Genomic DNA, 25,059 nt, shown 5'->3' with positions numbered 1-25,059 from the left:
ATTTTTATAAATAAATGTACAAATTGCTGAATTTTTACAATTCCCCTTCTCCAGAGAATCTTCCCAACCTAGGGATTGAACCCAGGTCTCCCACATTGCAGGAGGATTCTTTACCAGCTGAGTGACAAGGGAAGCTCAAGAATACTGGAGTGGGTAGCCTATCCCTTGTCCAGTGGATCTTCCCCACCCAGGAATCGAACTGGGGTCACCTGCATTGGGTTCACAAGAATTGGTGGATTCTTTACCAAGTGAGCTCTCAGGGAAGGTCTAACACTAAAGTACATAAATATTAAATGTGCAAATTGCTGAGTTTTTACCAATGCATCATCATGTAACTGGGCTTCCCTCGTGGCTCAGTGGTAAAGAATCCACCTGCCAATGCAAGAAACATGAGTTAAATCCTTGGGTCAGGAAGATCCCCCAGAGAAGGAAATGGCAACCCACTCCAGTATCCTTGCCTGGGAAATTCCTTGGATGAAGGAGACTGGCGGGCTACAGTCTGTGGGGTCACAAAAGAGTTGGACATGACTTAGTGACTAAACAACAACAGCATCATGTAACCATCACCTGACTAAGGAATAATACATTACCCTTCCTTGGAAGCCTCACTCTTTCTCCTCCCTGTTAATATAGCCAAAGGCTATCCATGTTCTGATTTGAATTAAGTCATTTAATAGACTTTTAGACGTTAGGATCTCCACTCCTTCAAATTCTTTAAAATCTAAACAAAACAAAAATCCCATCTTATCATAATAAAAACCAATGTTGGTACACTTTTATAATAGTATGAAGTAAAGTAAAGTGAAAATAACTCAGTCATGTCCGACTCTTTGCAATCCCAGGGACCATAGCCTGCTAGGCTCCTCTGTCTATGGAATTCTCCAGGCAAGAATACCAGAGTGGGTAGCCATTCGCTTCTGCAGGGGATCTTCCTGACCCAGGGATCAAACCTGGTTATCCTGCATTGCAGGTGGACTCTTTACTGTCAGAGCCACACCAGAAGCCCCTTATAATAGTATAATACTTTGCAATTAAAGTTTTCCACTTGTCACATCATTTGATCTTCTACAGCTGCCCTACCCTATGAGATACCAAGGCAGAAGTTTTCACTTCATTTTGAAAATGAGAGAATAGAGGTCTAGAGAAGGTAACCATCTGAACTATGATTTTTCCAAGTTCAAGTTTTTTATAGAGTGAATCATTACAACCGTGGCTTATCTGTAAGTTACAGAGGCCCGACTTACAGTCATGACTGTTTTTCCTGAAATATTTTGCAAACTAAACTTGTACCTGGTATGTTAAAAAAGTAGGACATGGCACGTTTTGCTTAATGGTCAGTGATCAACCTGAACCAAGTAATTCGGTCTGTTCTTTGTAAATGCTACTAAAGATAACTTGTCTGTCTCCTGCGCCACAATTTCTGAAGTGTTTTTCATATATTGCCTCATTTGATAAGAGTTAATTATAATTGAAATTTGCTGAGAGTTATTTATGTTCCTGGATAGTGCTAAGTACTCTACAGGAGTTATCAAGTACACTACTCCCAACAAACTGATGAGCTTGGTATTATTAATAGTTCTTTCACCTCATGTAAAACTCAAGCCTCAGTATCCATAAGTACGGAATAGCTATCAAATTGTTCACCTGCTGGGAAGAAGGTACACTGGAATACTCTTACTGCGCTAAGAAGTGTCCACAGATGTTAAATTAGTCATTAAGACAGTGACCAGGTTATAACTTAAAGTGTTTGCTGTGAATAATTCTCTTGTCCCGGGCCATCCACGATCATACAGTGAAACCTACTACACCAAGTTCCGTGCACTTTCACCTTCTTCTGACTGAAAACCTAGTTCTAGTTCTCTTTTGTGAACGGTGAGACTTAATGATGATATTTCTTCCCTCATCCCATGGAGCGTGTTGCTATTCAAAATATTAAAGAACAAAAGGAAATCAACCTGCTCACATTCTATTCCAAGCTTCTAAAGGTGGCAGGTGGTATATTATGTTATATATGTCCTCTCAGAGTTCCAAACACTTTGAAGCTATTTAGTTAGAAAGAAAAAGGCAGTATCTAAGAAGAGTGTGCTCATGTTTTCTGAACTTTGACTCTGCTGTTGTATCGAGGTTACCAACACTGGCTTGATGTGCTGAAAGTTGGAACGGTTTCATTGATCTCTCCATGTGCCTCTACTGCTAGGCTTTTTTGGGAACATTTCATACTTAACGATAGGATTGTGTTATTTTCAAAGTGAAATTTGAAAATAGAAACCAAATTCGGGTTAAAACAGCTTTCATTTATTTAAATTGTCTAAAGGGGTTCACGAATCATTTGTGAAGCTTTTTAAAAATAAAAATCACGTGACTTACACATATCTTGTCAAATTAATATGCAATAAAATTGGCTTTTCTGGAAGTACAACTCTATGAATTTTAACTCATGGATAGACTCGTTTAATCATTGCCCCAATCAGGACATAGAACTGTTCTGTGTCCCAAACAACACCCTTGTGCTGTCTGTAGCAGGGGCTACTGCCTCTAGCCCCTGATCTGTTCTATGTCACTTTAGTTTTGTCTTTTGGAAATGTCATTTAAATCTGGATGGTGGATAACCTATTGAAACTGGCCTTTATTTTATTTATTTTTTTTTTCACCCCGCATAATGCCTTTGACACTCAGCTGTTGTTATCAACAGCTCATTGTTACGCACTGATGACGAGGAGGCCGTTTTGGGGTCGTACCAGGGTTCGTTTGGATTTCTCATGTGGTTCAGTGATAAAGAATCTGCCTGCTCCTACATGAAATACAGAAGATTTCTGGTTCGGAAAGATCCCCTGGAGGAGGAAATGGCAACCCACTCCAGGACTCGTGCCTGGAAGGTCACATGGACACAGGAGCCTGGTGGGCTACAGTCCATGGGGTCACAAAGAGTTGGACACAACTGAGTAACTGAGCAGACATGCATACACAAGGATTTGTTTATCTGTTTCCCAACTGAGGGACATTTGAGTTGTTTCTAGTTTATGGCAATTAATAATGCAGTCACTATAATCATTCATGTATAGGTTTTTGTCTGAACATAGGTTTCCATTTCTCTTGCGTAAATAGCTAGGAGTAGGATTGCTAGGTTCTATGGTATATGTGTGTTTACCTGGCTTCCCTGATGGCTTAGATAGCAATCTACCTGCAATGCTGGAGACCTGGGTTCGATCCCTGGGTTGGGAAAATCCCATGGAAGCGGGCACGGCAACCCACTCCAGTATTCTTGCCTCGAGAATCCCCATGGACAGAGAACCCCGGAGGGGCTACCATCTATGGGGTCGCAAAGAGTTGGACATGACTGGGTGACTAAGCACACACAACTGAATAAGAAACTGACAAGTTGTTTTCTTAAGAGGCTGTACCATTTTGTAGTCTCAGCAGTAAGAGAGTTCCAGTTGTTCTGTATTCTCTTCAGCATTTAGTATTGTCAGTATTTCTTTTTTCTTTTTAAGATTAGTTATTTTTATTTTCTGATGTGGACCATTTTTTAAAAATCTTTATTTCGTTTGTTACAACACTGCTTCTGTTTTATGCATTGGTTTTTTTGGCCAAGAGGCATGTGGGATCTTAGCTCCTTCACTAGAGATCAGACCTGCACGCTGTATGCCGGAAGGCAAAGTCTTAACCACTAGACTGCTAGGGAAGTTCCTACTGTCAGTATTTCTTACTTTAGTTTTTCTGAAAGGTGTTTAGTGGTATCTCATTTTGTGGTTTTAATTTTCACTTCCTTATAGCTAATAATGTTGAATTTTGATAACGTGCCTCTTTAAGACTTTTGACATTTTAAAATTAGGTTGGTTGTAGTGTGATTCCTATAACTTTATTCTTCTTTGTCAAAATGGTTTCCTATATTTAAGGTATTTCTCTTTCCATATAAATTTTAGAATCAACTTGTGTATATCTGTAAAGACATCTTTCTAGAATTTTTGATTGGAATTTCATTGTTTGTCAAATAATTTGGGGGAGAATTGGCATCTTTTTTATGTGGAGTCTTATGATCCACGAGCATGGTATATCTCTTGTATTATTTTCTGTTACCAATGTAGTAAATACCAGAAACGTAGTGGCTTAAAGCAACATCCAAAATTAATTAATTAATTAAAAATCATTTATTAACACCAGAGATTCTGTGAGTCAAAAGTGCAGGTTAGTATGGTTTAGTTGGTTCTCTCCTTAGGGCCTTACATGGCTAAAATCAAAGGGATCAAGGTTGTCAGCAAGGTGGTGTTCCTTTCTGGAGGTGCTTGGAAAGATGACTCTTCAAAGTTGTTGACCAAATTTTACGCACTGTAGCTACAGGCCTGAAGTTCTTGTTTCCTTACTGGTTGTCAGGTGAAAGTGAAGAGGAACTTTAAATAGTCTCTTGATGAAAGTGAAAGAAGAGAGCGAAAATGCTGACTTAAAACTCAACATTCAAAAAACTAAGATTATGGCATCCAGTCCCATCACTTCATGGCAAATAGATGGGGAAACAATGGAAACAGTGAGAGACTTTATTTTCTTGGGCTCTAAAATCACTGCAGATGGTGACTGCAGCCATGAAATTAAATGGCACTTGCTCCTTGGAAGAAAAGCTATGACAAATCTAGACACCATATTAAAAAGCACAGACATTACTTTGTTGACTAAGGTCTGTCTAGTCAAGGCTATGGTTTTTCCAGTAGTCATGTATTGATTTGAGAGCTGGACTATAAAGAAAGCTGAGCACTGCAAATCTGATGCTTTTGAACTATGGTGTTGGAGAAGACTTTCGAGAGTCCCTTCAATTGCAAGAGATCAAACCAGTCAGTCCTAAAGGAAATCAGTCATGAATATTCATTGGAAAGACTGATGCTGAAGCTGAAGCTCCAGTACTTTGGCCACCTGATGTGAAGAGCTGACTCATTGGAAAACATCACGAGGCTGGGAAAAATTGAAGGTAGGAGGAGAAAGGGATGACAGAGGATGAGATGGATGTATGGCATCACTGACTCGATGGACATGAGTTTGAGTAAGCTCTGGGAGTTGGTGATGGACAGGGAAGCTTGACGTACTGCAGTCCATGGGGTCACAAGGAGTAAGACATGACTGAGAAACTGAACTGTAGGCGAAGATTTCTCCAGTTCTTTGATGCAACTGGCATTCCATGGGATGTTTCTATATTTATCTTTCAACATCAGAGGCCTATAGCATTCTTCTCTTACTTCCCATTTCTTTGGCTCATCCTTTGCTACATTTCTCTGACTTTAGCCAGAAAAAGTTGTCTGGCTTTTAAGGGCTCATAATGCAGAGTTCCAAAGAATAGCAAGCAGAGATAAGATAGCCTTCCTCAGTGATCAGTGCAAAGAAATAGAGGGAAACAATAGAATGGGAAAGACTAGAGATCTCTTCAAGAAAATTAGAGATACCAAGGGAACATTTCATGCAAAGATGGGCTCATTAAAGAACGTAAATGATATGGATCTAACAAAAGCAGAAGATACTAAGAGGAGGTGGCAAGAATACACAGAAGAACTGTAAAAAAAGATCTTCATGACCCAGATAATCATGATGGTGTGATCACTCACCTAGAGCCAGACATCCTGGAAGGTGAAGTCAAGTGGGCCTTAGGAAGCATCACTACGAACAAAGCTAGTGGAGGTAATGGAATTCCAGTTGAGCTATTTCAAATCCTAAAAGATGATGCTGTGAAAGTGCTGCACTCAATATGCCAGCAAATTTGGAAAACTCAGCAGTGGCCACAGGACTAGAAAAGGTCAGTTTTCATTCCAATCCAAAAGAAAGGCAATGCCAAAGAATGCTCAAACTACCACAGAATTGCACTCATCTCACACACTAGTAAAGTAATGCTCAAAATTCTCCAAGTCATCGCAGCACTGTTTATAATAGCCAGGACATGGAAGCAACCTAGATGTCCATCAGCAGATGAATGGATAAGAAAGCTGTGGTACATACACACAATGGAGTATTACTCAGCCATTAAAAAGAATACATTTGAATCAGTTCTAATGAGGTGGATGAAACTGGAGCCTATTATACAGAGTGAAGTAAGCCAGAAAGAAAAACACCAATACAGTATACTAACGCATATATATGGAATTTAGAAAGATGGTAACAATAACCCTGTGTACGAGACAGCAAAAGAGACACTGATGTATAGAACAGTCTTATGGGCTCTGAGAGAGGGGGAGAGGGTGGGAAGATTTGGGAGAATGGCATTGAAACATGTAAAATATCATGTATGAAACGAGTTGCCAGTCCAGGTTCGATGCACGATACTGGATGCTTGGGGCTGGTGCACTGGGACGACCCAGAGGGATGGAATGGGGAGGGAGGAGGGATGAGGGTTCAGGATGGGGAACACATGTATATCTGTGGTGGATTCATTTTGATATTTGGCAAAACTAATACAATTATGTAAAGTTTAAAAATAAAATAAAAAAAAAAAATTCTCCAAGTCAGGCTTCAGCAATACGTGAAATGTCAACTTTCAGATATTCAAGCTGGTTTTAGAAAAGGCAGAGGAACCAGAGATCAAATTGCCAACATCCGCTGGATCATTAAAAAAGCAAGAGAGTTCTAGAAAAAACATCTATTTCTGCTTTACTGACAATGTCAAAGCCTTTGACTGTGTGGAACACAGTAAACTATAGAAAATTCTGAAAGAGATGGGAATACCAGACCACCTGACCTGCCTCTTGAGAAACCTATATGCAGGTCAGGAAGCAACAGTTAGAACTGGACATGGTACAACAGACTGGTTCCAAATAGGAAAAGGAGTACATCAAGGCTGTATATTGTCACCCTGCTTATTTAACTTACATGCAGAGTACATCATGAGAAATGCTGGGCTGCAGGAAGCACAAGCTGGAATCAAGATTGCTGGGAGAAATATCAATAACATCAGATATGCAGATGATACCACCCTATGGCAGAAAGTGAAGAAGAACTAAAGAGCCTCTTGATGAAAGTGAAAGAGGAGAGTGAAAAACTTGGCTTAAAGATCAACATTCAGACAACTAAGATCATGGCATCTGGTCCCATCACTTCATGGCAAATAGATAGGGAAACAGTGAAAAGAGTGGCTGATTTTTTTTTTTTTTTTTTGAGGGGGCTCCTAAATCACTGCAGATGGTGACTGCAGCCAGGAAGTTAAAAGACATTTACTCCTTGGAAGGAAAGTTATGACCAACCTAGACAACATATTAAAAAGCAGAGACAATTTAAATTGAAAAAAAAAAAAAAAAAGCAGAGACATTACTTTGCCAACAAAAGTCCGTCTAGTTAAGTTTTTCCAGTCTATGGTTTTTCCAGTAGTTATGTATGGATGTGAGAGTTGGATTATAAAGAAATCTGAGCACCACAGAATTGATGCTTTTGAACTGTGGTGTTGAAGAAGACTCTTGAGAGTCCCTTGGACTGCAAGGAGATCCAACCAGTCCATCCTATAGGAGATTAGTCTTGAATGTTCATTGGAAGGAGTGATGTTGAAGCTGAAGCTCCAATACTTTGGCCACCTGTTGCGAAGAACTGACTCATTTGAAAAGACCTTGAAAGATTTAAGGCATGAGAAGAGGGGATGAGAGAGGATGAGATGGTTGGATGGCATCACCGACTCAATGTACATTAGTTTGGGTAAACTCTGGGCATGCTGATGGACAGGGAGGCCTGGTGTGCTGCAGTGTATGGGGTCACAAACAGTCGGACACGACTGAGTGACTGAACTGAACTGAATGGTTAGATCAAGCCCATGTGAATAATCCAATATAATCTCTCTATTTTAAGCTCTATAATCTTAATTACATTTGTAAAGTTACTTTTGCCAAGTTAAGTAACATTATGGGTTCCAGAGATTAGGGCATGAAGTCCATCTTGACAACCAAGTATTTAGTTTCTTTGGTTTCTTATCAATGTTTTGTAAATTTCAGCATACAGATTTTACATATGTTTGATCAAGCTTTTCAGCTGAACATTTTAGTTTTTCTTTGAGTTATTGTAACCAGTATTAAAAAAATCTTTATAATTGTTTATTGCTAGTTTATAGTAATATGTTTAATTTTTGTGCGTTGACTACACATTCTGTAATCTTGCTAACCATATTTAGTTCTATTTATAAATAGATTCCTTAGGACTCTCTATGTTGAAAATCATGTCATCTGTGTATAGCCCTATTGCATGGGTAAGACTTCTAGAATGATGTTGAATAGTACAAGGAATATCCTTTCCTTGCTCCTTAAAGCATTCAGTCTTTTAACATTAGATGTAATGGCTGTAGGTTTTTTATTAGATGCTCTTTTGCTATTTGAGTAAGTTCCCTCCTATACTTAGGTTCCTGAGAATTTGTATCATGAATCGGTATTGAATTTGGTCAAGTACTGTTCCTGCATCAATTGATATGAAGATGTGGTTTTGCTTCTTTAAATCTGTGAAAATACTGAAACCAATCTTGAATTCCTGGGATAAACTCTGCTTGATTGTAGAATATCTGTAAATTTGTTTTCTTGTGCTCTCTATGGTAGGTTTTGTAATGAGAGTAATATTGATGCCATTAAATGAAATGGAACAGTTTTGTCCTCTTTAATTTTCTGGAGGAAATTGTGTAGAATTGATGTTATTAATTCTTTAAATGTTTGGTAGAATTAACCAGTGAAACCACCAATGCTTAAATATTTATTTTTTGGAAGATTTCTACCTATACATGCAAGTTATTTTTAATAATTATCAGATTAGATCAGATCAGTCGCTCAGTCGTGTCTGACTCTTTGCGACCCCATGAATCGCAACACGCCAGGCCTCCCTGTCCATCACCAACTCCCAGAGTTCACTCAGACTCACGTCCATCGAGTCAGTGATGCCATCCAGCCATCTCATCCTCTGTCGTTCCCTTCTCCTCCTGCCCCCAATCCCTCCCAGCATCAGAGTCTTTTCCAATGAGTCAACTCTTCGCATGAGGTGGGCAAAGTACGGGAGTTTCAGCTTTAGCATCATTCCTTCCAAAGAAATCCCAGGGCTGATCTCCTTCAGAATGGACTGGTTGGATCTCCTTGCAGTCCAAGGGACTCTCAAGAGTCTTCTCCAACACCACAGTTCAAAAGCATCAATTCTTTGGCGCTCAGCCTTCTTCACAGTCCAACTCTCACATCCATACATGACCACAAGAAAAACCATAGCCTTGACTAGACGAACCTTTGTTGGCAAAGTAATGTCTCTGCTTTTGAATATGCTATCTAGGTTGGTCATAACTTTTCTTCCAAGGAGTAAGCGTCTTTTAATTTCATGGCTGCAGTCACCATCTGCAGTGATTTTGGAGCCCAGAAAAATGAAGTCTGACACTGTTTCCACTGTTTCCCCATCTATTTCCCATGAAGTGATGAGACCGGATGCCATGATCTTCATTTTCTGAATGTTGAGCTTTAAGCCAACTTTTTCACTCTCCACTTTCACTTTTATCAAGAGGCTTTTTAGTTCCTCTTCACTTTCTGCCATAAGGGTGGTGTCATCTGCATATCTGAGGTTATTGTTATTTCTTGGGACAATGTTGGTTCCAGCTTGTGTTTCTTCCAGTCCAGCGTTTCTCATGATGTACTCTGCATATAAGTTAAATAAGTAGGGTGACAATATACAGCCTTGACGAACTCCTTTTCCTATTTGGAACCAGTCTGTTGTTCCATGTCCAGTTCTAACTGTTGTTTCCTGACCTGCATACAAATTTCTCAAGAGGCAGATCAGGTGGTCTGGTATTCCCATCTCTTTCAGAATTTTCCACAGTTTATAATTATAGGACCATTCAAATTGTATTTTTAATTTTGGATGAACTTTGGTAACTTGTGGCTTTTGAGATGTTGGTCCATTTTATCTAAATTGTGGCATTTGTGTGCATAGAGCTTTTAGTGTTGCCTTATTATAATTTTAATGCTGTGTAATCAGTAGTGAAATACTCTCTTTTATTCCTAATAGTGATACATGTTTTACTTTCATTGTTGATTCTCCTGGCTAAAGGTTTAGCAATTTTATTTTTCTTTTCAAGGAACCAGCTTTTGGCTTTGTTATTTTTTCTATGCATATTATTATTTCTGGTCTAAAAATCTTTGAGCAAGAGAAAAAAGAGGCAACAAAGGAGAAGATGGTTGGATAACATCACCAACTCAATGGACATGAGTTGAGCAAATTCCAAAAGATAGTGAAGGACAGGGAAGCCTGGCATACTACAGTTCATGGGGTCTCAAAGAGTCTGACACAGCTTAGCGCCTGAACAACAACAGAAATCTTTATCTCCATTCTTTATTATTTCCCTCATTTTGCTTGCTTGGTTTAGTTTTCTCTTCTTTTTGTAGGTTCTTAAGGTAAATATTAGATTATTTTTTGGGATCTTTATTCTTTTCTTATTGTGAACTTTTAATACAGAAAATTATTCTCTAAGCACTGATTTAAGTGCATCCCATGCATTTTGGTATGCTGGATTTTCACTTTTGTTCAGTTCAAAATATTTTCTAATTTCCCTCAAGACTTTCTCTTTGTTCCATGTATTATTTAGAAGTATATATTTTAATTCCTGAATCTTTGGAGATTTTTCATTTTATTTATTTATTTATAGTTATAGTTTAATTCTACGGTTAGAGAATATACTTTGAATTCCTTTACATTTGTTTAAGTTTGATTTATGGTGCATGATATTGTGGTGAATGCTTATGCATACTTGAAAAGAATGTGCCATTGCTTCCAATTTAGAGTCTTCAAAAAGTTGCTCCATGTACTCTCCCCAGGTTTATAGCTACATTCATTAAGAAAGACAAAGTGGAATATGCTTACTTCATTATACCCAGATTCAGAGCCTATTATGTTACTTTGCTGAAAGGTTTTGAAGCAAAACCTGCTCAAACGTTATCAGTATATTAGAAAAAGGAAAAGAAAGATCTAGATGGAATTCGGGCTTAAGGAAGTAATTGGGCTGCAGGGCTGATCCTGCATGTGGATGACCATCTAGGTTCTGTGACTTGGTGTTAATGTCCAAGTATTCAGTGGACAGGTCAAAGCATAGGGTATCTGTCAACCACAAATGAAGCAGATAAAGCTTCATGGTTAGATGAGGTTTATCCAGCTTAGAGTAAGATATTACAGGGGAAAAAAATGCAGGCTCCTAGAACAGAGTGCTAATAAGAACCAAGTTGAAGGACCATGCCCCAACCAGGTTGCTGAGATTCAGAGAGTGGCTATGATCTGATTATGGAGCTGCATATGGAATTAAGGAAACTGATGTATGAATCTAGTCTGTGGTCTTATGAAATACTGTTGTATAGAAGGAAGCCTGAGCAAATGATAATTCAGAGATAATCTGAATTATTATCTAGGGGTAGATAGCCTAGTTTCAGCCTATCTCCTGGTCAGTGAGAAAATCCAGTGATCAGGGAAAACTCAGAGGTAAGGAAATTTTGAAGCTTAATGTCCCTAGAGAAGGCAGACACTGGAAAGATTAATTTACATGGATAGATGTTAAAGTGAATATGTAATAGCAATCTTTATTATCATGTTGATTACATAGAACTAAGTACATATTTGAAACTTCTTGCTAGGTGGTATAGACATTATACTAGGAAACAATGGCATTGAATATGAGATAAGTACTAATATCTAAGAGGGGAAGTGTGGAATGATCATATAGTAAACAAAATGCAGGGAAGGATGACTAGGAATTTATTGTATGTAGGTTCTAGTCATCTGAAGCAAAGGCAGAAGCTATTAAACCCCAGCACAATAATATAAAGCTAGGTTGTACTTCAGACCATGAGAAATCCTGCATTATTAGATAGATTCCTTTTCTTTTCTGATTGTTTCTCCAGTCTAAAAATACCCAGACCCACTCTTCACAAGAAATAAGAATCAAAAGCATATTACTGGACTTCCCTGGTGGTCCAGTGGTTAAGATTCCAAGCTTCCACTGCAGGGGGTGCGGCAGGTTCAATCCCTGGTCTGGAAAGTTCTGCATGCTGCAGTGCAGCCAAAAAAAAAGGAAAAAAAAAATTGTATTACTTATAACAATAGTAAACTTCTGAGGCTGAATGCAAATCTATGTGAAATGAATCAATCTTCTCAGAAACATTTCAGATCATTGGTACCTTTAGTCGTTTAAAACCAGCCTGCACAATCATATTTTCTTTTCAGTCTGATTTATTCTGATTCATTACAAGGCAGGACTGACCCTGGATTTGTATTTGCACACATTATTTTAAGTTTACCTTGGTAACCTGACTCCTTGTTGCCTCCAGCATAATCCAGTTACTCCTGGGATTATCAATTTAGGCTCTCAATCACACACTAATTAGAATGTCTTCAAAGTGTTGCCATAGGAACTCAGCAGCTTATAAACAGGCGAATTGTGAAAGTAGAGAGGTGTGAGGCTTTTTTTTTTTTAATAGTCAAAAACAATTTGGGAGGTTAGAATCCTTTAGCATAGCTGAGTATTGGAACTGAGATTACTTTGCTTTATGCTGCTGCTGCTGCTGCTAAGTCGCTTCAGTCGTGTCCGACTCTGTGCGACCCCATAGACTGCAGCCCACTAAGGCTCCCCTGTCCCTGGGATTCTCCAGGCAAGAACACTGGAGTGTGTTGCCATTTCCTTCTCCAATGCATGAAAGTGAAAAGTGAAAGTGAAGTCAAGTCGCTCAGTCATGTCCGACTCTTAGCAACCCCATGGACTGCAGCCCTCCAGGTTCCTCTGTCCATGGGATTTTCCAGGCAAGAGTACTGGAGTGGGGTGCCATAATTAAATGTCTACTTGCTCTCTGTTGACAAGGACTATACAGAATTATTAATTACTTTTGTTAATGTCTTGGATGAGGACATAGGTGGAATGTTCATCAAGTTTATGGATGACACAAAACTAGGAGCATAACAATTATTGTGATGATCGACTGAGAAATCGAACTGATTTCAAGACAGAATTTAGTGGCAATCCATCCAATATGTGCCTGGAGGAATGACCTCCATATAGCATAATTTGATCACCATATCATTCCTCTAGTCAGAAAATTTCAGTGATTCCCTCTTTGCTGTTTAAATTAATCCCAAGTTCTTAGCCTACTGTTCAATACCTTGCAATATTCTGATCCTAAAACCCCTTGCTTTCCACCAAAATCTTTTATAGTTCTTTTCCTAATACCCTGTGCTTGAGTCAAACTGAATTATTTATAGATGATTTCCTATTTATGTTCCATGCTTTCCTCTGAGCATTATTCTCCACTGAGTTTCTTTCCCCGACACTTTCCTTCTGCCTCAATTCTAAATTTCCAAACCACTTCTTTCAGTTTAAAGCTACCTCTTCTATTTAGTCTTCTTTGACTGCCTTAGCTAGAGTAATCCCTTTCTTTTGCTGATCTTCAATAACACTTATCAGCTCCTCTCTATTTTTATCACTTTACTTTGTATTGCAGCTACTTCTTGTACACACTTAAGTTTCTGTTAGACTCTGCTTAGTACTCAAACTTCCGTCTGATAAATCTTTGAACATCCTGTAGTGCCTCTGCATGTCTATTGTTCAAAGTTGATGGTGCTGAAGTGGTTTGCATGTGGTTTATTTCCTCTATGGAGGATAAGTGCCTTTAGAGAAGGCCCTACATCTTGCTTGAGAGAGGTCTCTGAATTATAGGCTAGTGACTTGTAAACAGAAAGTGTTCAATATGTGTTTTATTGAATTAAAGAATGCTGATAGGAAAACTCCCTAAGGTAATGGTATAAGAATTAGAAGGGAATGGTGTTGTTAAGAAAGAGACATTTAATTTCTGAGATAAAATGTTGTTTAAGATATAATAAGCTCTCCTGTGATTTGTGTTGCTGTTGTTCAGTTCCCAAGTCATGTCTGACTCTTTGCAACCCCACGGACCTCATGCAAGTCCAGCATGCCAAGCTTCCCTGTCCCTCACCATCTCCTGTAGTTTGCCCAAGTTCATGTCCAATGAATTGGTGATGCCATCCAACCATCTCATCCTCTGTTGTACCTCCTGCCATCAATCTTTCCCAGCATCAGGATCTTTTCCAGTGAGTTGGCTCTTCATGTCAGGTGGCCAAAGTATTGAAGCTTCAGCTTCAGCATCAGTCCTTCCAAAGAGTATTCAGGGTTGATTTCCTTTAAGATTGACTGGTTTGATCTCCTTGCTTTCCAAGGGACTCTTATGTACAATCATGCTAAGAAAGAAGCACAATAGAGATTTTTGGTGATGTGTGGCCAATAGAGGTGACAAGTGTATGAAACTTGCATCCTCCTTTAAAATCACCACACATTCTGGATGGCTTGAACAATACTGGTCTATACCTTTTGTTTCAGTGTAGCACTCTTATAAATGTTCCATTTCAAATGCTGTTAGTAGGTCACCCTATTTATTAAATACTTCTATGGTTTTTAGACTACTGTGCTACTGTGAAACTTATGACATAGGCTGATATTTGGGATAATAGACGTAGTTTGTCAGGTGTGGATATACATCTCATCTCTGCAACCTACTAGAAATATGATCTGGACAAGTTACCAAGACCTCTGTAATTACCCCCATGTATCTGTTATGTTCAAAACAGAGAGTGGAGGTCCTCGATATGGAATTTCTCAATAATATTCAGGTTTCAGTACTTATAACCCCACAGAGGTTTTATCAGGGGCCAGATATGTGTAGAATAGTGGTGAAAGAAATAGTTAACAGAGTTGTTACACCTCTAGCCCTTCTGCATTAAAGATCACACAACCAAATAAAAGGGCATTGTTCTTGCTAGTGAACTGTTTCAGCTGGTTACCAACAGAAGGGCTAAACATCACAGAAACTAGAATCCAGCTTCATCATTTGTCTCTTGAGTAGGAAGAGTAGAGCAGGCACAGTAAGACATGAGAGTTATACATTTCCCTTTACTATAAATTCAGAGTATGGTGGACTGCAAACCAAGTCTGAATCTACGATTTCTAGATTTTCTGTTCCTCACTAAGAAGAAAAAGTGTCTAGATAATAAAACATTTCCCAGTGGAAATAAACCAAGACAATATGATGAAGAGTAAGAAGAACAAACTTATCTGCCAGAAATTCAACTCTCGTGAAAAAAAAAAATCTAAAAAAAATGTATTTTTAAGTAGGCAGAGTTCAGTGATTAAGAGACCATTCTAGAGCCAGGCTGTTGTAATTTAATCATTACCCTGCCACTTTCTGGGGCTTCCCAGGTGCCACAAGTGGTAAAGAATCTGCCTGCTAATGCAGGACACTCAAGAGATGAGTGTTTGATCCCTGGGTCTTCAGGAAGGTCCCCTGGAGAAGGGAATGGCAACCCACTCCAGTATTCTTGCCTGGAAAATTCCATGGACAGAGGAGCCTGGCAGACTACAGTCCATGTGGTTGCAAAGAGTTGGACGTGACTGAGCATGCACACGCTAGATGCACCAGTCACTCTTTTCTAGCCAAAGGATCTTTTATCTTATTTACACTTGTCTCAGTTTTCTTACCTGTAATATGGAGATATAAAAAAAGCCTATCTTCCTGGTTGATTCTGACAATATTAACATTGTAAAATTGTTATAATTTTATGATTGTGTCATATTTTTATAAATATTAAAAAATGTGTAATTATAAATATAATTATATTTTTGTGTTAATATTGTAGAAGTCTTAAAACAGTTCCTAGTCGATAGTCAGCCTACATATGCATTAGTATTGTTTAAGCACTTGAGGGTAATAAGTACTCTCCTTGCCTTTGTATTTGTATTGACAGGATGGGACTTCTGTGGTGTGTAATGAGTCTGTACTTCTATGGGATCCTGCAAAGCGATGCCTCAGGTAAGTGAATGTCTCTTAACAATCTATTAAGATGCAGATAACACATAGAGTAATGTCATATGTCTGAAAATGGATTAAGAGACCATAATGTTGATTATTTCCATTGACTTCTGTGGTAATATAAAATCTTATATTTGACAGAATCATATAGTTTTGACGGTGGCAAGAACTACTGAAATATTTAGTCTTTATGGGACAAAATACACTGGGAGGACTGGTTTGGTGTGTTTAATTATAGAAATTTGTCTTCGCCTTCACATCTAAGGCAACTAGTATTGTATTTCTTCCCCTTACCTCAGGTCCTCTGGGAAAAGAAATGACAGTGATAGTGGATGACTTCTGTTTTCCAAACTTGAGCCAGTGGCGGAGAAAGCCTTGGTGGTAACAGCCCATTGATACCTTATAAAAACAAATAAATAAAGATAGGGTTTTGCTCTGATGACTCCTGCAATGGAGGAGACACAAGAGACACAGGTTCAGTCCTTCAGTTGGGAAGATCCCCCGGAGAAGGAAATGACAGTCCATCTCAGTATTCTTGCCTGAAAAGTCCCATGGACAGAGGAGCCTGGAGACCTACAGTCCAAAGGGTCACAGAGAGTTGGACATGGCTGAGCAACTAAGCACACAGAGAGCACACACATAGGAAAGAAAGAACCTATCATTAGGTCATTCTTTCTTTGGATGTTGCTTCATAAGCATAAGAAGATGCAGCCAAAATATTTATTGAGTTTAAATAACCAAACTCACCTATCATGGAAATGGATTGTATGACATCAGAGTTACAGGGGACTTTAAAGTCTGTCTTTGTGGGTCTCATCTCATCTGTAGAAGTACTGCTCAGAACTATTTGATGGTACCTCTTACTAGTGGTCATCTCATTTTGGCCCATTATGTCTTTGGACTGATCACATTATTAGAAAATTTTTAGCACATATAACTGAAATTTGTCTTTTGTCACATCCATACATTTCTTTGGTTCAACTGCTTGATTTAAATGGAAAATACCTCATCTCATGAGTCTCTAATTTTAATTCAAGGAACTGAGTTAACTTCATTTAAAGAAAAACATTCCCATGTATTATTTCCCTGATGATCATGTATCATACTTTGACTATCATTGCTTTGGAATTCTTCTTCTATGTGAGAGGCCAGCAGAGATGTTCAACAGGGGTCACTAAACCATGGCCATGTTCTCCCGTATATACCTTCAACTGTTCTTCATGTGGCATGGATTTGAGCCTTTCTACCATCTTGATTATTTTTCCTGTGTGTGTTTTGGTTTTGCTATACCACTTAAGGCATTTTATTGGAAACCAAAAATAGCACCAAAGGAGGGGTATAACTTGGACAGAGTACAGGTCAAAGCCAAGAGAAGGAGCGATAACTTCTAACCTTGTTGGCCCTTAGAGGCTTTACAGAGGAGAGGATACATTATAAGCAGGACTGATATTCAACTGGGATGCACTAGTATAGAGCTCTACTGCCTGTTTAAACCAGCATCTACCCTGCTTAACTGAGTGTCCCATTTGACTGGCCAGTTTCCTGATGTCCTGATTTTAAATATGCTGAGTATAACCCCTGATTGGAGTTTCTTATTTGATTTAGTTCTGTCCTTGAATGGTATCTTCTTAAGAGGCCTTCCTTAACCATCTTAACTAAAATAGCCCTGCCAATCACTCCAGTCCTCTATCCTTTTTTTTTTTCTTTTTTTATTCTTTTTTAAATTTTATTTTATTTTTAAACTTTACATAATTGTATTAGTTTTGCCAAACATCAAAATGAATCCACCACAGGTATACATATGTTCCCCATCCTGAACCCTCCTCCCTCCTCCCTCCCCATACCATCCCTCTGGGTCGTCCCAGGGCACCAGCCCCAAGCATCCAGTATCGTGCATCGAACCTGGACTGGCAACTCGTTTCATACATGATATTCTACATGTTTCAATGCCATTCTCCCAAATCCTCCCACCCTCTCCCTCTCCCACAGAGTCCATAAGACTGTTCTATACATCAGTGTCTCTTTTGCTGTCTCGTACACAGGGTTATTGTTACCATCTTTCTAAATTCCATATATATGCGTTAGTATACTGTATTGGTGTTTTTCTTTCTGGCTTACTTCACTCTGTATAATAGGCTCCAGTTTCATCCACCTCATTAGAACTGATTCAAATGTATTCTTTTTAATGGCTGAGTAATACTCCATTGTGTGTATGTACCACAGCTTTCTTATCCATTCATCTGCTGATGGACATCTAGGTTGCTTCCATGTCCTGGCTATTATAAACAGTGCTGCGATGAACATTGGGGTACACGTGTCTGTTTCCCTTCTGGTTTCCTCAGTGTGTATGCCCAGCAGTGGGATTGCTGGATCATTAGGCAGTTCTATTTCCAGTTTTTGAAGGAATCGCCACACTGTTCTCCATAGTGGCTGTACTAGTTTGCATTCCCACCAACAGTGTAAGAGGGTTCCCTTTTCTCCACACCCTCTCCAGCATTTATTACTTGTAGACTTTTGGATTGCAGCCATTCTGACTGGTGTGAAATGGTACCTCATAGTGGTTTTGATTTGCATTTCTCTGATAATGAGTGATGTTGAGCATCTTTTCATGTGTTTGTTAGCCATCTGTACGTCTTCTTTGGAGAAATGTCTATTTAGTTCTTTGGCCCATTTTTTGATTGGGTCATTTATTTTTCTGGAGTTGAGCTGTAGGAGTTGCTTGTATATTCTCGAGATTAGTTGTTTGTCAGTTGCTTCATTTGCTATTATCTTCTCCCATTCTGAAGGCTGTCTTTTTACCTTGCTAATAGTTTCCTTTGATGTGCAGAAGCTTTTAAGGTTAATTAGGTCCCATTTGTTTATTTTTGCTTTTATTTCCAATATTCTGGGAGGTGGGTCATAGAGGATCCTGCTGTGATGTATGTCAGAGAGTGTTTTGCCTATGTTCTCCTCTAGGAGTTTTTATAGTTTCTGGTGTTACGTTGAGATCTTTAATCCATTTTGAGTTTATTTTTGTGTATGGTGTTAGAAAGTGTTCTAGTTTCATTCTTTTACAAGTGGTTGACCAGAGTTCCCAGCACCACTTGTTAAAGAGATTGTCTTTAATCCATTGTATATCCTTGCCTCCTTTGTCAAAGATAAGGTTTCCATAGGTGTGTGGGTTTATCTCTGGGCTTTCTATTTTGTTCCATTGATCTATATTTCTGTCTTTGTGCCAGTACCATACTGTCTTGATAACTGTGGCTTTGTAGTAGAGCCTGAAGTCAGGTAGGTTGATTCTTCCAGTTCCTTCTTTAGTTTTCTTCATAACACTCATTATTTTTTGTCAGTATATCAATCCTTCTCATCCTTTTTTTCTCCTCCTCTTCCTTTTTCATGTTCTTTTTCCTTTCCAATCCCTGTTTTCCTCTTCTTTCTTTCTCTCTCTCTCTTCCTCTGTTCCTGCCTATTTCTCTGCTTTTAAGCTCCCCAAGGACAGGGACTTGTCCATTTTGTCTGTTAACCCGTGCACTTGGAGTAAAGATGGACACATAGACACATAGTAGGAACTGAATGTTTACATATGATAGGTATAGGTAGGTGTGTGTGTGTGTATATATATATATATATATATATATATATGAAATGAATGAAAAACTGTCCCTTTACTTTTTTTTTTTTTTTTTTTTGCCCAAGTTGGTCAACTATATAATTGGTCAATTATAAAGTTTATAATAGAACTTGTTTGTATTCATACTAGCAATTCATCAATGTGGTTTTATGTCCTCACCTTGAAGGGAAATGGAAAAATGACCTTGTTAACCTTGTTAGAGATCAATGAATTCTCAGGAGTCAGTGGCTCATTAGTGCTGGTGCCTCCCCACTGGTCCTGGCAGAGTTGCTTTTCTGAATGACCTTTACTGTAATCCATCCAAGGAGCCCCCCACCCCCCGCCACCAGCCCCTCAGATGTTGTGGAGAGTGAGCTTTTTACCCAGGAACTGACTCATAATTCTGCCAGGGAAGCTGACTTCTTGAATAAAATACGTTCTCATACCAGCCCCATTGAGTCACCATGGGAGCAGGAAACATGTTGTAATGCCCTCGGCCCATCTGGCCCATATTCATTTGCCTTCCTTATGAAAAGGTATATTGTGTCTGTGTCAGTGATGCACTTCCTAGTTGGAAGGAGAGGAACAAAAAGTAAGTGTTATTGACAAAAATAAAAGGGGAACCGGCTCTGAGCTATGAGAGGGAAAAGGGATCTGATGAACCAACCTCTCGTGCATCATGCCTTTCACAACAGAGTAGACGACAGTAGACTGGTTAGCCTTTCATAAGGCCCTTCCTGGGCTTCAGGTACCCGTGTTAACGGAACCACAGGATTGATGTGAACAAAGAAAGATATCTTGAAAACCCTAAAGCTCTGTACATGCTTGTGATATTTGTTTTATCTTGTTCCTCTGGACTCCTTCGTGTGGGCCCTTCTCTAAAGAAAAGTCCCAAATTTTAAAAAGAAATCACAACCACACAACAGTTTTATTTCTATGTGGTGCATTTCAGATACCATCAACTGGACTTTAAGGCACACAATTCTGACTAGAAAACATAGTCTTTCTATAGCAGTACTGTGATTTCCACCTTCACTGGGGAGTGTGGGGTCAACATTTCATTTCTGATAGTAATAAAAGCAAATAATCAAGAATCAGTATTTACTCTCTTTTAAGGAATTAAAGCTTGAATGATTTTAGTAGTGATAATATAATTATAATGTAACAGTTATAGACGTGATAATAAAGCTCCCTTTGCTGAAATAAAATTTGATTTGAATTTTACATATTCTTTGTCATTTAGTTCTCACACCCAAAACACAGCAGTCAAGGTATTTTAACTCCCTTTTTAGGGGTCAGAAAATTAGAATCAGAGTGACTGAGAGAGCTATCCAAAGTCATACAGTTAGTACTTAACAAAACTGTGACTGCAGCTGTTTCCTTAGTTCCTAAGATAGATATTATTTTTACTAAATACATTCCCCTTGGACTCTACTAGCATATAAATAATTTAGAAAAATATATTAAGATCCCAGGGGTCATGAGTTTTGCTAATTGTTAACCCTGTAATAGATTGCTATGTTTTTTATTAATACATGAGAATTATTTTTACTCCCTCTTTCCCCTTATTTGAGATGTTTTACACCCACAAGGAAGAAAACCACTGTAATGTAAGCTCAAGACTCAATATTACCATTTTTGTTTATCATACAATTAAATATTTCCAATACTATATGCAAAGAAGTTCTCCTTTGCAAGAATTCTAAAAGCAGCCTGATTTGTCACACACTTCTCTTTTGGTGTGTTTCTTTGGCAGCATGTTAGAAAGTTGAACTGTTTAAGCCACCTTTAGAGTAGAAATAAATATTTGCAAATTATGATTCCAAGTTGGGGAGGTAGTTAGAATGGTACCATGTATAATCTGATGAATTTGAAAAATACTGCCATCTCAAAATTATTTGCTGCAGACCATATGAAAAATGATAGCAATGAATTGTCTTCCCCAAATGCACACACACACACACACACACACACACATAAACATCTTTGAATACAGCTTTTTATTTCAGAGTCAACAAACTGTTGACTGTGTGCCAGGCGCAGGGCTAGATTTTTCACACATTATCATTAGCTTCACAGAAAACACTGTGATGGGGGTGGGGTGTAGAGAGTCTTACAACCTCTTATAGATTAGGAAATATAGAGCCAGGGTGGGGGGCGATTAGGGAGGAAAAGGTGAGAGGGGAGTGTGGGGTTGGCCTCAGTTAGCAGTACTTCTGATAGGGTTTCAAAGGCCATCTTTCCTCCAAAAGCCAAGCTCTTTCTTTTATACCACATTGCCTAACCTTAGGGCTTTCTTATGCTAACAGAGGTAAGATTCCTTGATTTTTTTATCATTATTTTTAAGAAATTTGCAGAGAGTGGAAATAATAGTGTGACTTTTGGGGGATGAATTACACTATGTAAAATAAATAAATAAGTAAAAGCATTGTGGCTTAGCAGGAATCCAGATATTGATTCAAGTTCTGACTGTTTCACTTAATGAGTTGTTTAATGACATTAAAGTCATTTAATTATGCTGTTTCTCTGTGTTCTTACATATAAACTAAAGCAACCAACCGATTAGCAATAGCAAACCTAACCATCCAGCCAACTAAACCAACTGACAATAGCAAAATCTCAACCAATTCTTCATTATTGCTTATTTATTAAAGAACATTGTGGGTCTTACAATAAACCATGGACATATCCAAGATACACCATTCCTATTATCTAATTATTTTTAATGACAAATATTTATCTTACAGCAATTTCACTTTATTCTAAATATCATGTGTTTGACCATTTCATATTGTTAGAATCCAGGGTAAATAAAGAAAAGTTCTTATTGTAAGAATCTTGCAGTCAAGTCTGAGAGACAGAAGAGAAAAAAAATACCAAACAAAATTGCATGAGAGAACAGAGAAAGTTATTAATCCTGTAGGGCAGTATTGAAGATTTCTCAATCAAAGAACAACTGTTCTTTTCTAGGAGAAAATACATCTCTTATTTGGGAACAAAAGAGTTCAGTTTGGCTGAAGGGATAGTGTGAAGGTGTTTAGAAGCCAAGCTGGAAAGGTAGGTTGGGAACAGATTGTGGAGGACAGGAATCCCTGCAGGTGAAGGAAACATTTTTGTTTAATGTATTTTAGATACACTTGGGCAGTTCTTTGTTATTGTTTTTCTCTACAAGGATCTATTGTATTTTAGTGCCAAGCAATGCTTCCTTCAGTTTGGGGCACAGATTCAATTTGTTGCCAGCTCCCATGGTCTCATATTATTTGAATAGCTTTTTGAAAAACTCCTTACTTGGGTGTACTTGTGACATTCAGCCCTATCTCTGTTGCTCATGGCTGGTCATCCTGAACACATTTTGTTTCTATGCAATTTAGTCCAAACATTTAGAGAATGTGAGAAGAATACAGTTTCATTTTATTCTTAGACCTAAAGGTCATTGGAATTATAACATTCACCCAGATGTCCTTTAAATGTTTCTTCTTGGGAGCAGGTATCTTCACTCTTGTTTTTTTTTTTTTTTTTTCTTTTTTTTTTAATGCTTTGAAAGACTGATGTTTATGTTTAGTTACTTGTACTTCCCAAGGGTGGGTATTGAGAAGATATTAGGGTATCTAATATCACACACACACACAATTTATTGGTGTGATGCTGACTTCACAGTTATAAATTCTCTAGAAAGGCTTTTTGAAATACAGTGATAATTCTATATTTAGAAAAATGACCTGATTTTTCCTTCACATGTATGAGTTAAGAGAGGACACTATTTTTTCAGGGAATACGTGAGTATATATGGTTCTCAGTGACAATATGTGGCTTATAAGACTTTCTTCTGCCCTTTGAATCACCTTTGTTTCTGCAGGCCCATTCCACCCTTCACCCCTTAACATTTGTTTCTGCCATATCTATATGAGCTTTAGAGAACCAAATCACCATCTGATTACCACTGACTCACTACTGGGCCAGTCCTCACCCATTTTATTTCACTATTTTTAAAACAGCTTTTCTATTTAATGGATGAATTTCTTTAGAAAATAAAATATACCTCTATCCTCAATTAAAAAAAAAAAACCCACATGTATACATGTGTTCCCCATCCTGAACCCTCCTCCCTCCTCCCTCCCTATACCATCCCTCTGGGTCGTCCCAGTGCATGTATACCTGTGGCAGATTCATTTTGATATTTGGCAAAACTAATACAATTATGTAAAAATTAAAAATAAAATTAAATTAAATTAAATAAAAATAAAAAAACCCAAAGATTGCTTTATTCTAAAATCCACTGGGTGTTGCAATTGCTCATTTATTTTTGAGGGACAGGGAGAAAATGGGTAAATTTTATAAATAATATGAGAACCTTGGTCATAATTTCAAGTACCTGCCTTACAAACCTATAAAAGCAATATACAGAATTGCCTTCTTTTGTCTTTCTCTGTTTTAGAGGCAGTAGGAACAATGAAAATATAAGATGGTTGAGAAAATGAGAGAAAAGAGACAAAACAATCACACACTTGATAATCTAAACTTGGTTGAGTTCTGTTATTTTCCTGAATTTCTTTTCTCCTTCTGCCATCACAATCAAAACTCCTGGCATAACTTTACATTATTAGGAAATAAATACCCTTTCCTACAGTGTTTGTAAGGTCTGTAATAATAGTTTAAGGCTCTTTGCCATCATTGTTTTTTGTTTTTTTTTTTTTGTTAACTTCCAAGATACTTTCATATTTTTTGAAGTACTCCTAAAGCTAGGCAAGAGTATGTATTTAAAAAAAAATTTTATTGGAGTACGGTTGATTTACAGTGTTGTGTACAGCAAAGTGAGTCAGTTACACATATACATATATCCACTCTTTCTTAGATTCTTTCCCATATAGGTTATCACTGTGCATTTTGATATATACGCCACTGTACTGATGTTTGCATTTTTCCCGTAACTTATATAACAGAACATTGTCATCCCTTTAAAGTTTGGGCTTTCCATGCCAGGGAGAGGGATGAACTGAAGGGTATTTGCCAACTATGCTTCCTTCAAGAAACTTATGTAGATACTCAAAAGAAAAGAAATAGAAAGAGAGGTCGTTCATCAGTCACTGGTAGCTTTTTCTATATAAATATAGCTCTTTATTAATATAATATTGTGGGTTTTACTTGATTCTTAGTTGAAATATAGATCTCTATTAGTGTTCAGGCAAGCACAGATATACAAATTATTGTTCTCAAGCAGTTCTCAACCATTGTTGACCATTATTTACTCTAGCTTTGTTTACCCTTTTTCACTTTGGGAAGACGCCTCTAATCATTCTTTGTGGACTAGTTTGCTGTTCAAACATTTTATACTTAATAAATTAAATTGATGCACCAGAGTTAATTCTGTCCTTCTCTAGATCTTTGGGACTTCAGATGGCCCCAAAACTCTTAATGAACTAATTTTTGCATCTCACTTAGAAAGCCTTAATTTTATCCTCATATTTTCTAATTTGCTTTGGACTTTTTGCTCTATCTAGTCTCCTGGGGAAAACTGAATTTCTCTTATACAGGACTTTTTGACATCCATGGCTTGCTTCTAAATGTCTTTTCAGTGGTTTTTTATTGTCCATTCAAGGTAAAGGAAAACAAAGAGGAGTGAGGGTGAGGAGAGAAGAGGAAAGAAAAAGA

General features: G+C 38.0%; 1 protein-coding gene across 7 annotated transcripts in view; it reads left to right on the top strand.

The window, feature by feature from the left end:
- Positions 1 to 25,059, top strand: part of LOC102396581 (interleukin 1 receptor accessory protein) — a 150,458-nt gene that overhangs the window by 43,827 nt on the left and 81,572 nt on the right. For 4 of the 7 annotated variants that reach the window (XM_006060983.4, XM_025286509.3, XM_044943587.2 and 1 more), the window contains one exon: positions 15,757 to 15,821. The exons of 1 other annotated variant lie outside the window; for it this stretch is intronic. In XM_006060983.4, coding sequence (XP_006061045.3) covers positions 15,758 to 15,821 — 64 coding nt within the window. In that variant the 5' untranslated portion in view covers position 15,757. Of the gene's footprint in view, positions 1 to 14,019; positions 14,050 to 15,756; positions 15,822 to 16,120; positions 16,203 to 25,059 lie in introns of those variants that run through there. 2 more of the 7 variants (XM_025286521.3, XM_025286530.3) reach the window with 2 other exon arrangements.

This window comes from Bubalus bubalis, chromosome 1, assembly GCF_019923935.1.
Source record: "Bubalus bubalis isolate 160015118507 breed Murrah chromosome 1, NDDB_SH_1, whole genome shotgun sequence".
Classification (NCBI taxonomy): Eukaryota; Metazoa; Chordata; class Mammalia; order Artiodactyla; family Bovidae; genus Bubalus; species Bubalus bubalis.
The sequence above is the reverse complement of the archived record's forward strand: the minus strand, read 5'-3'. Positions and strand labels throughout refer to the sequence as shown.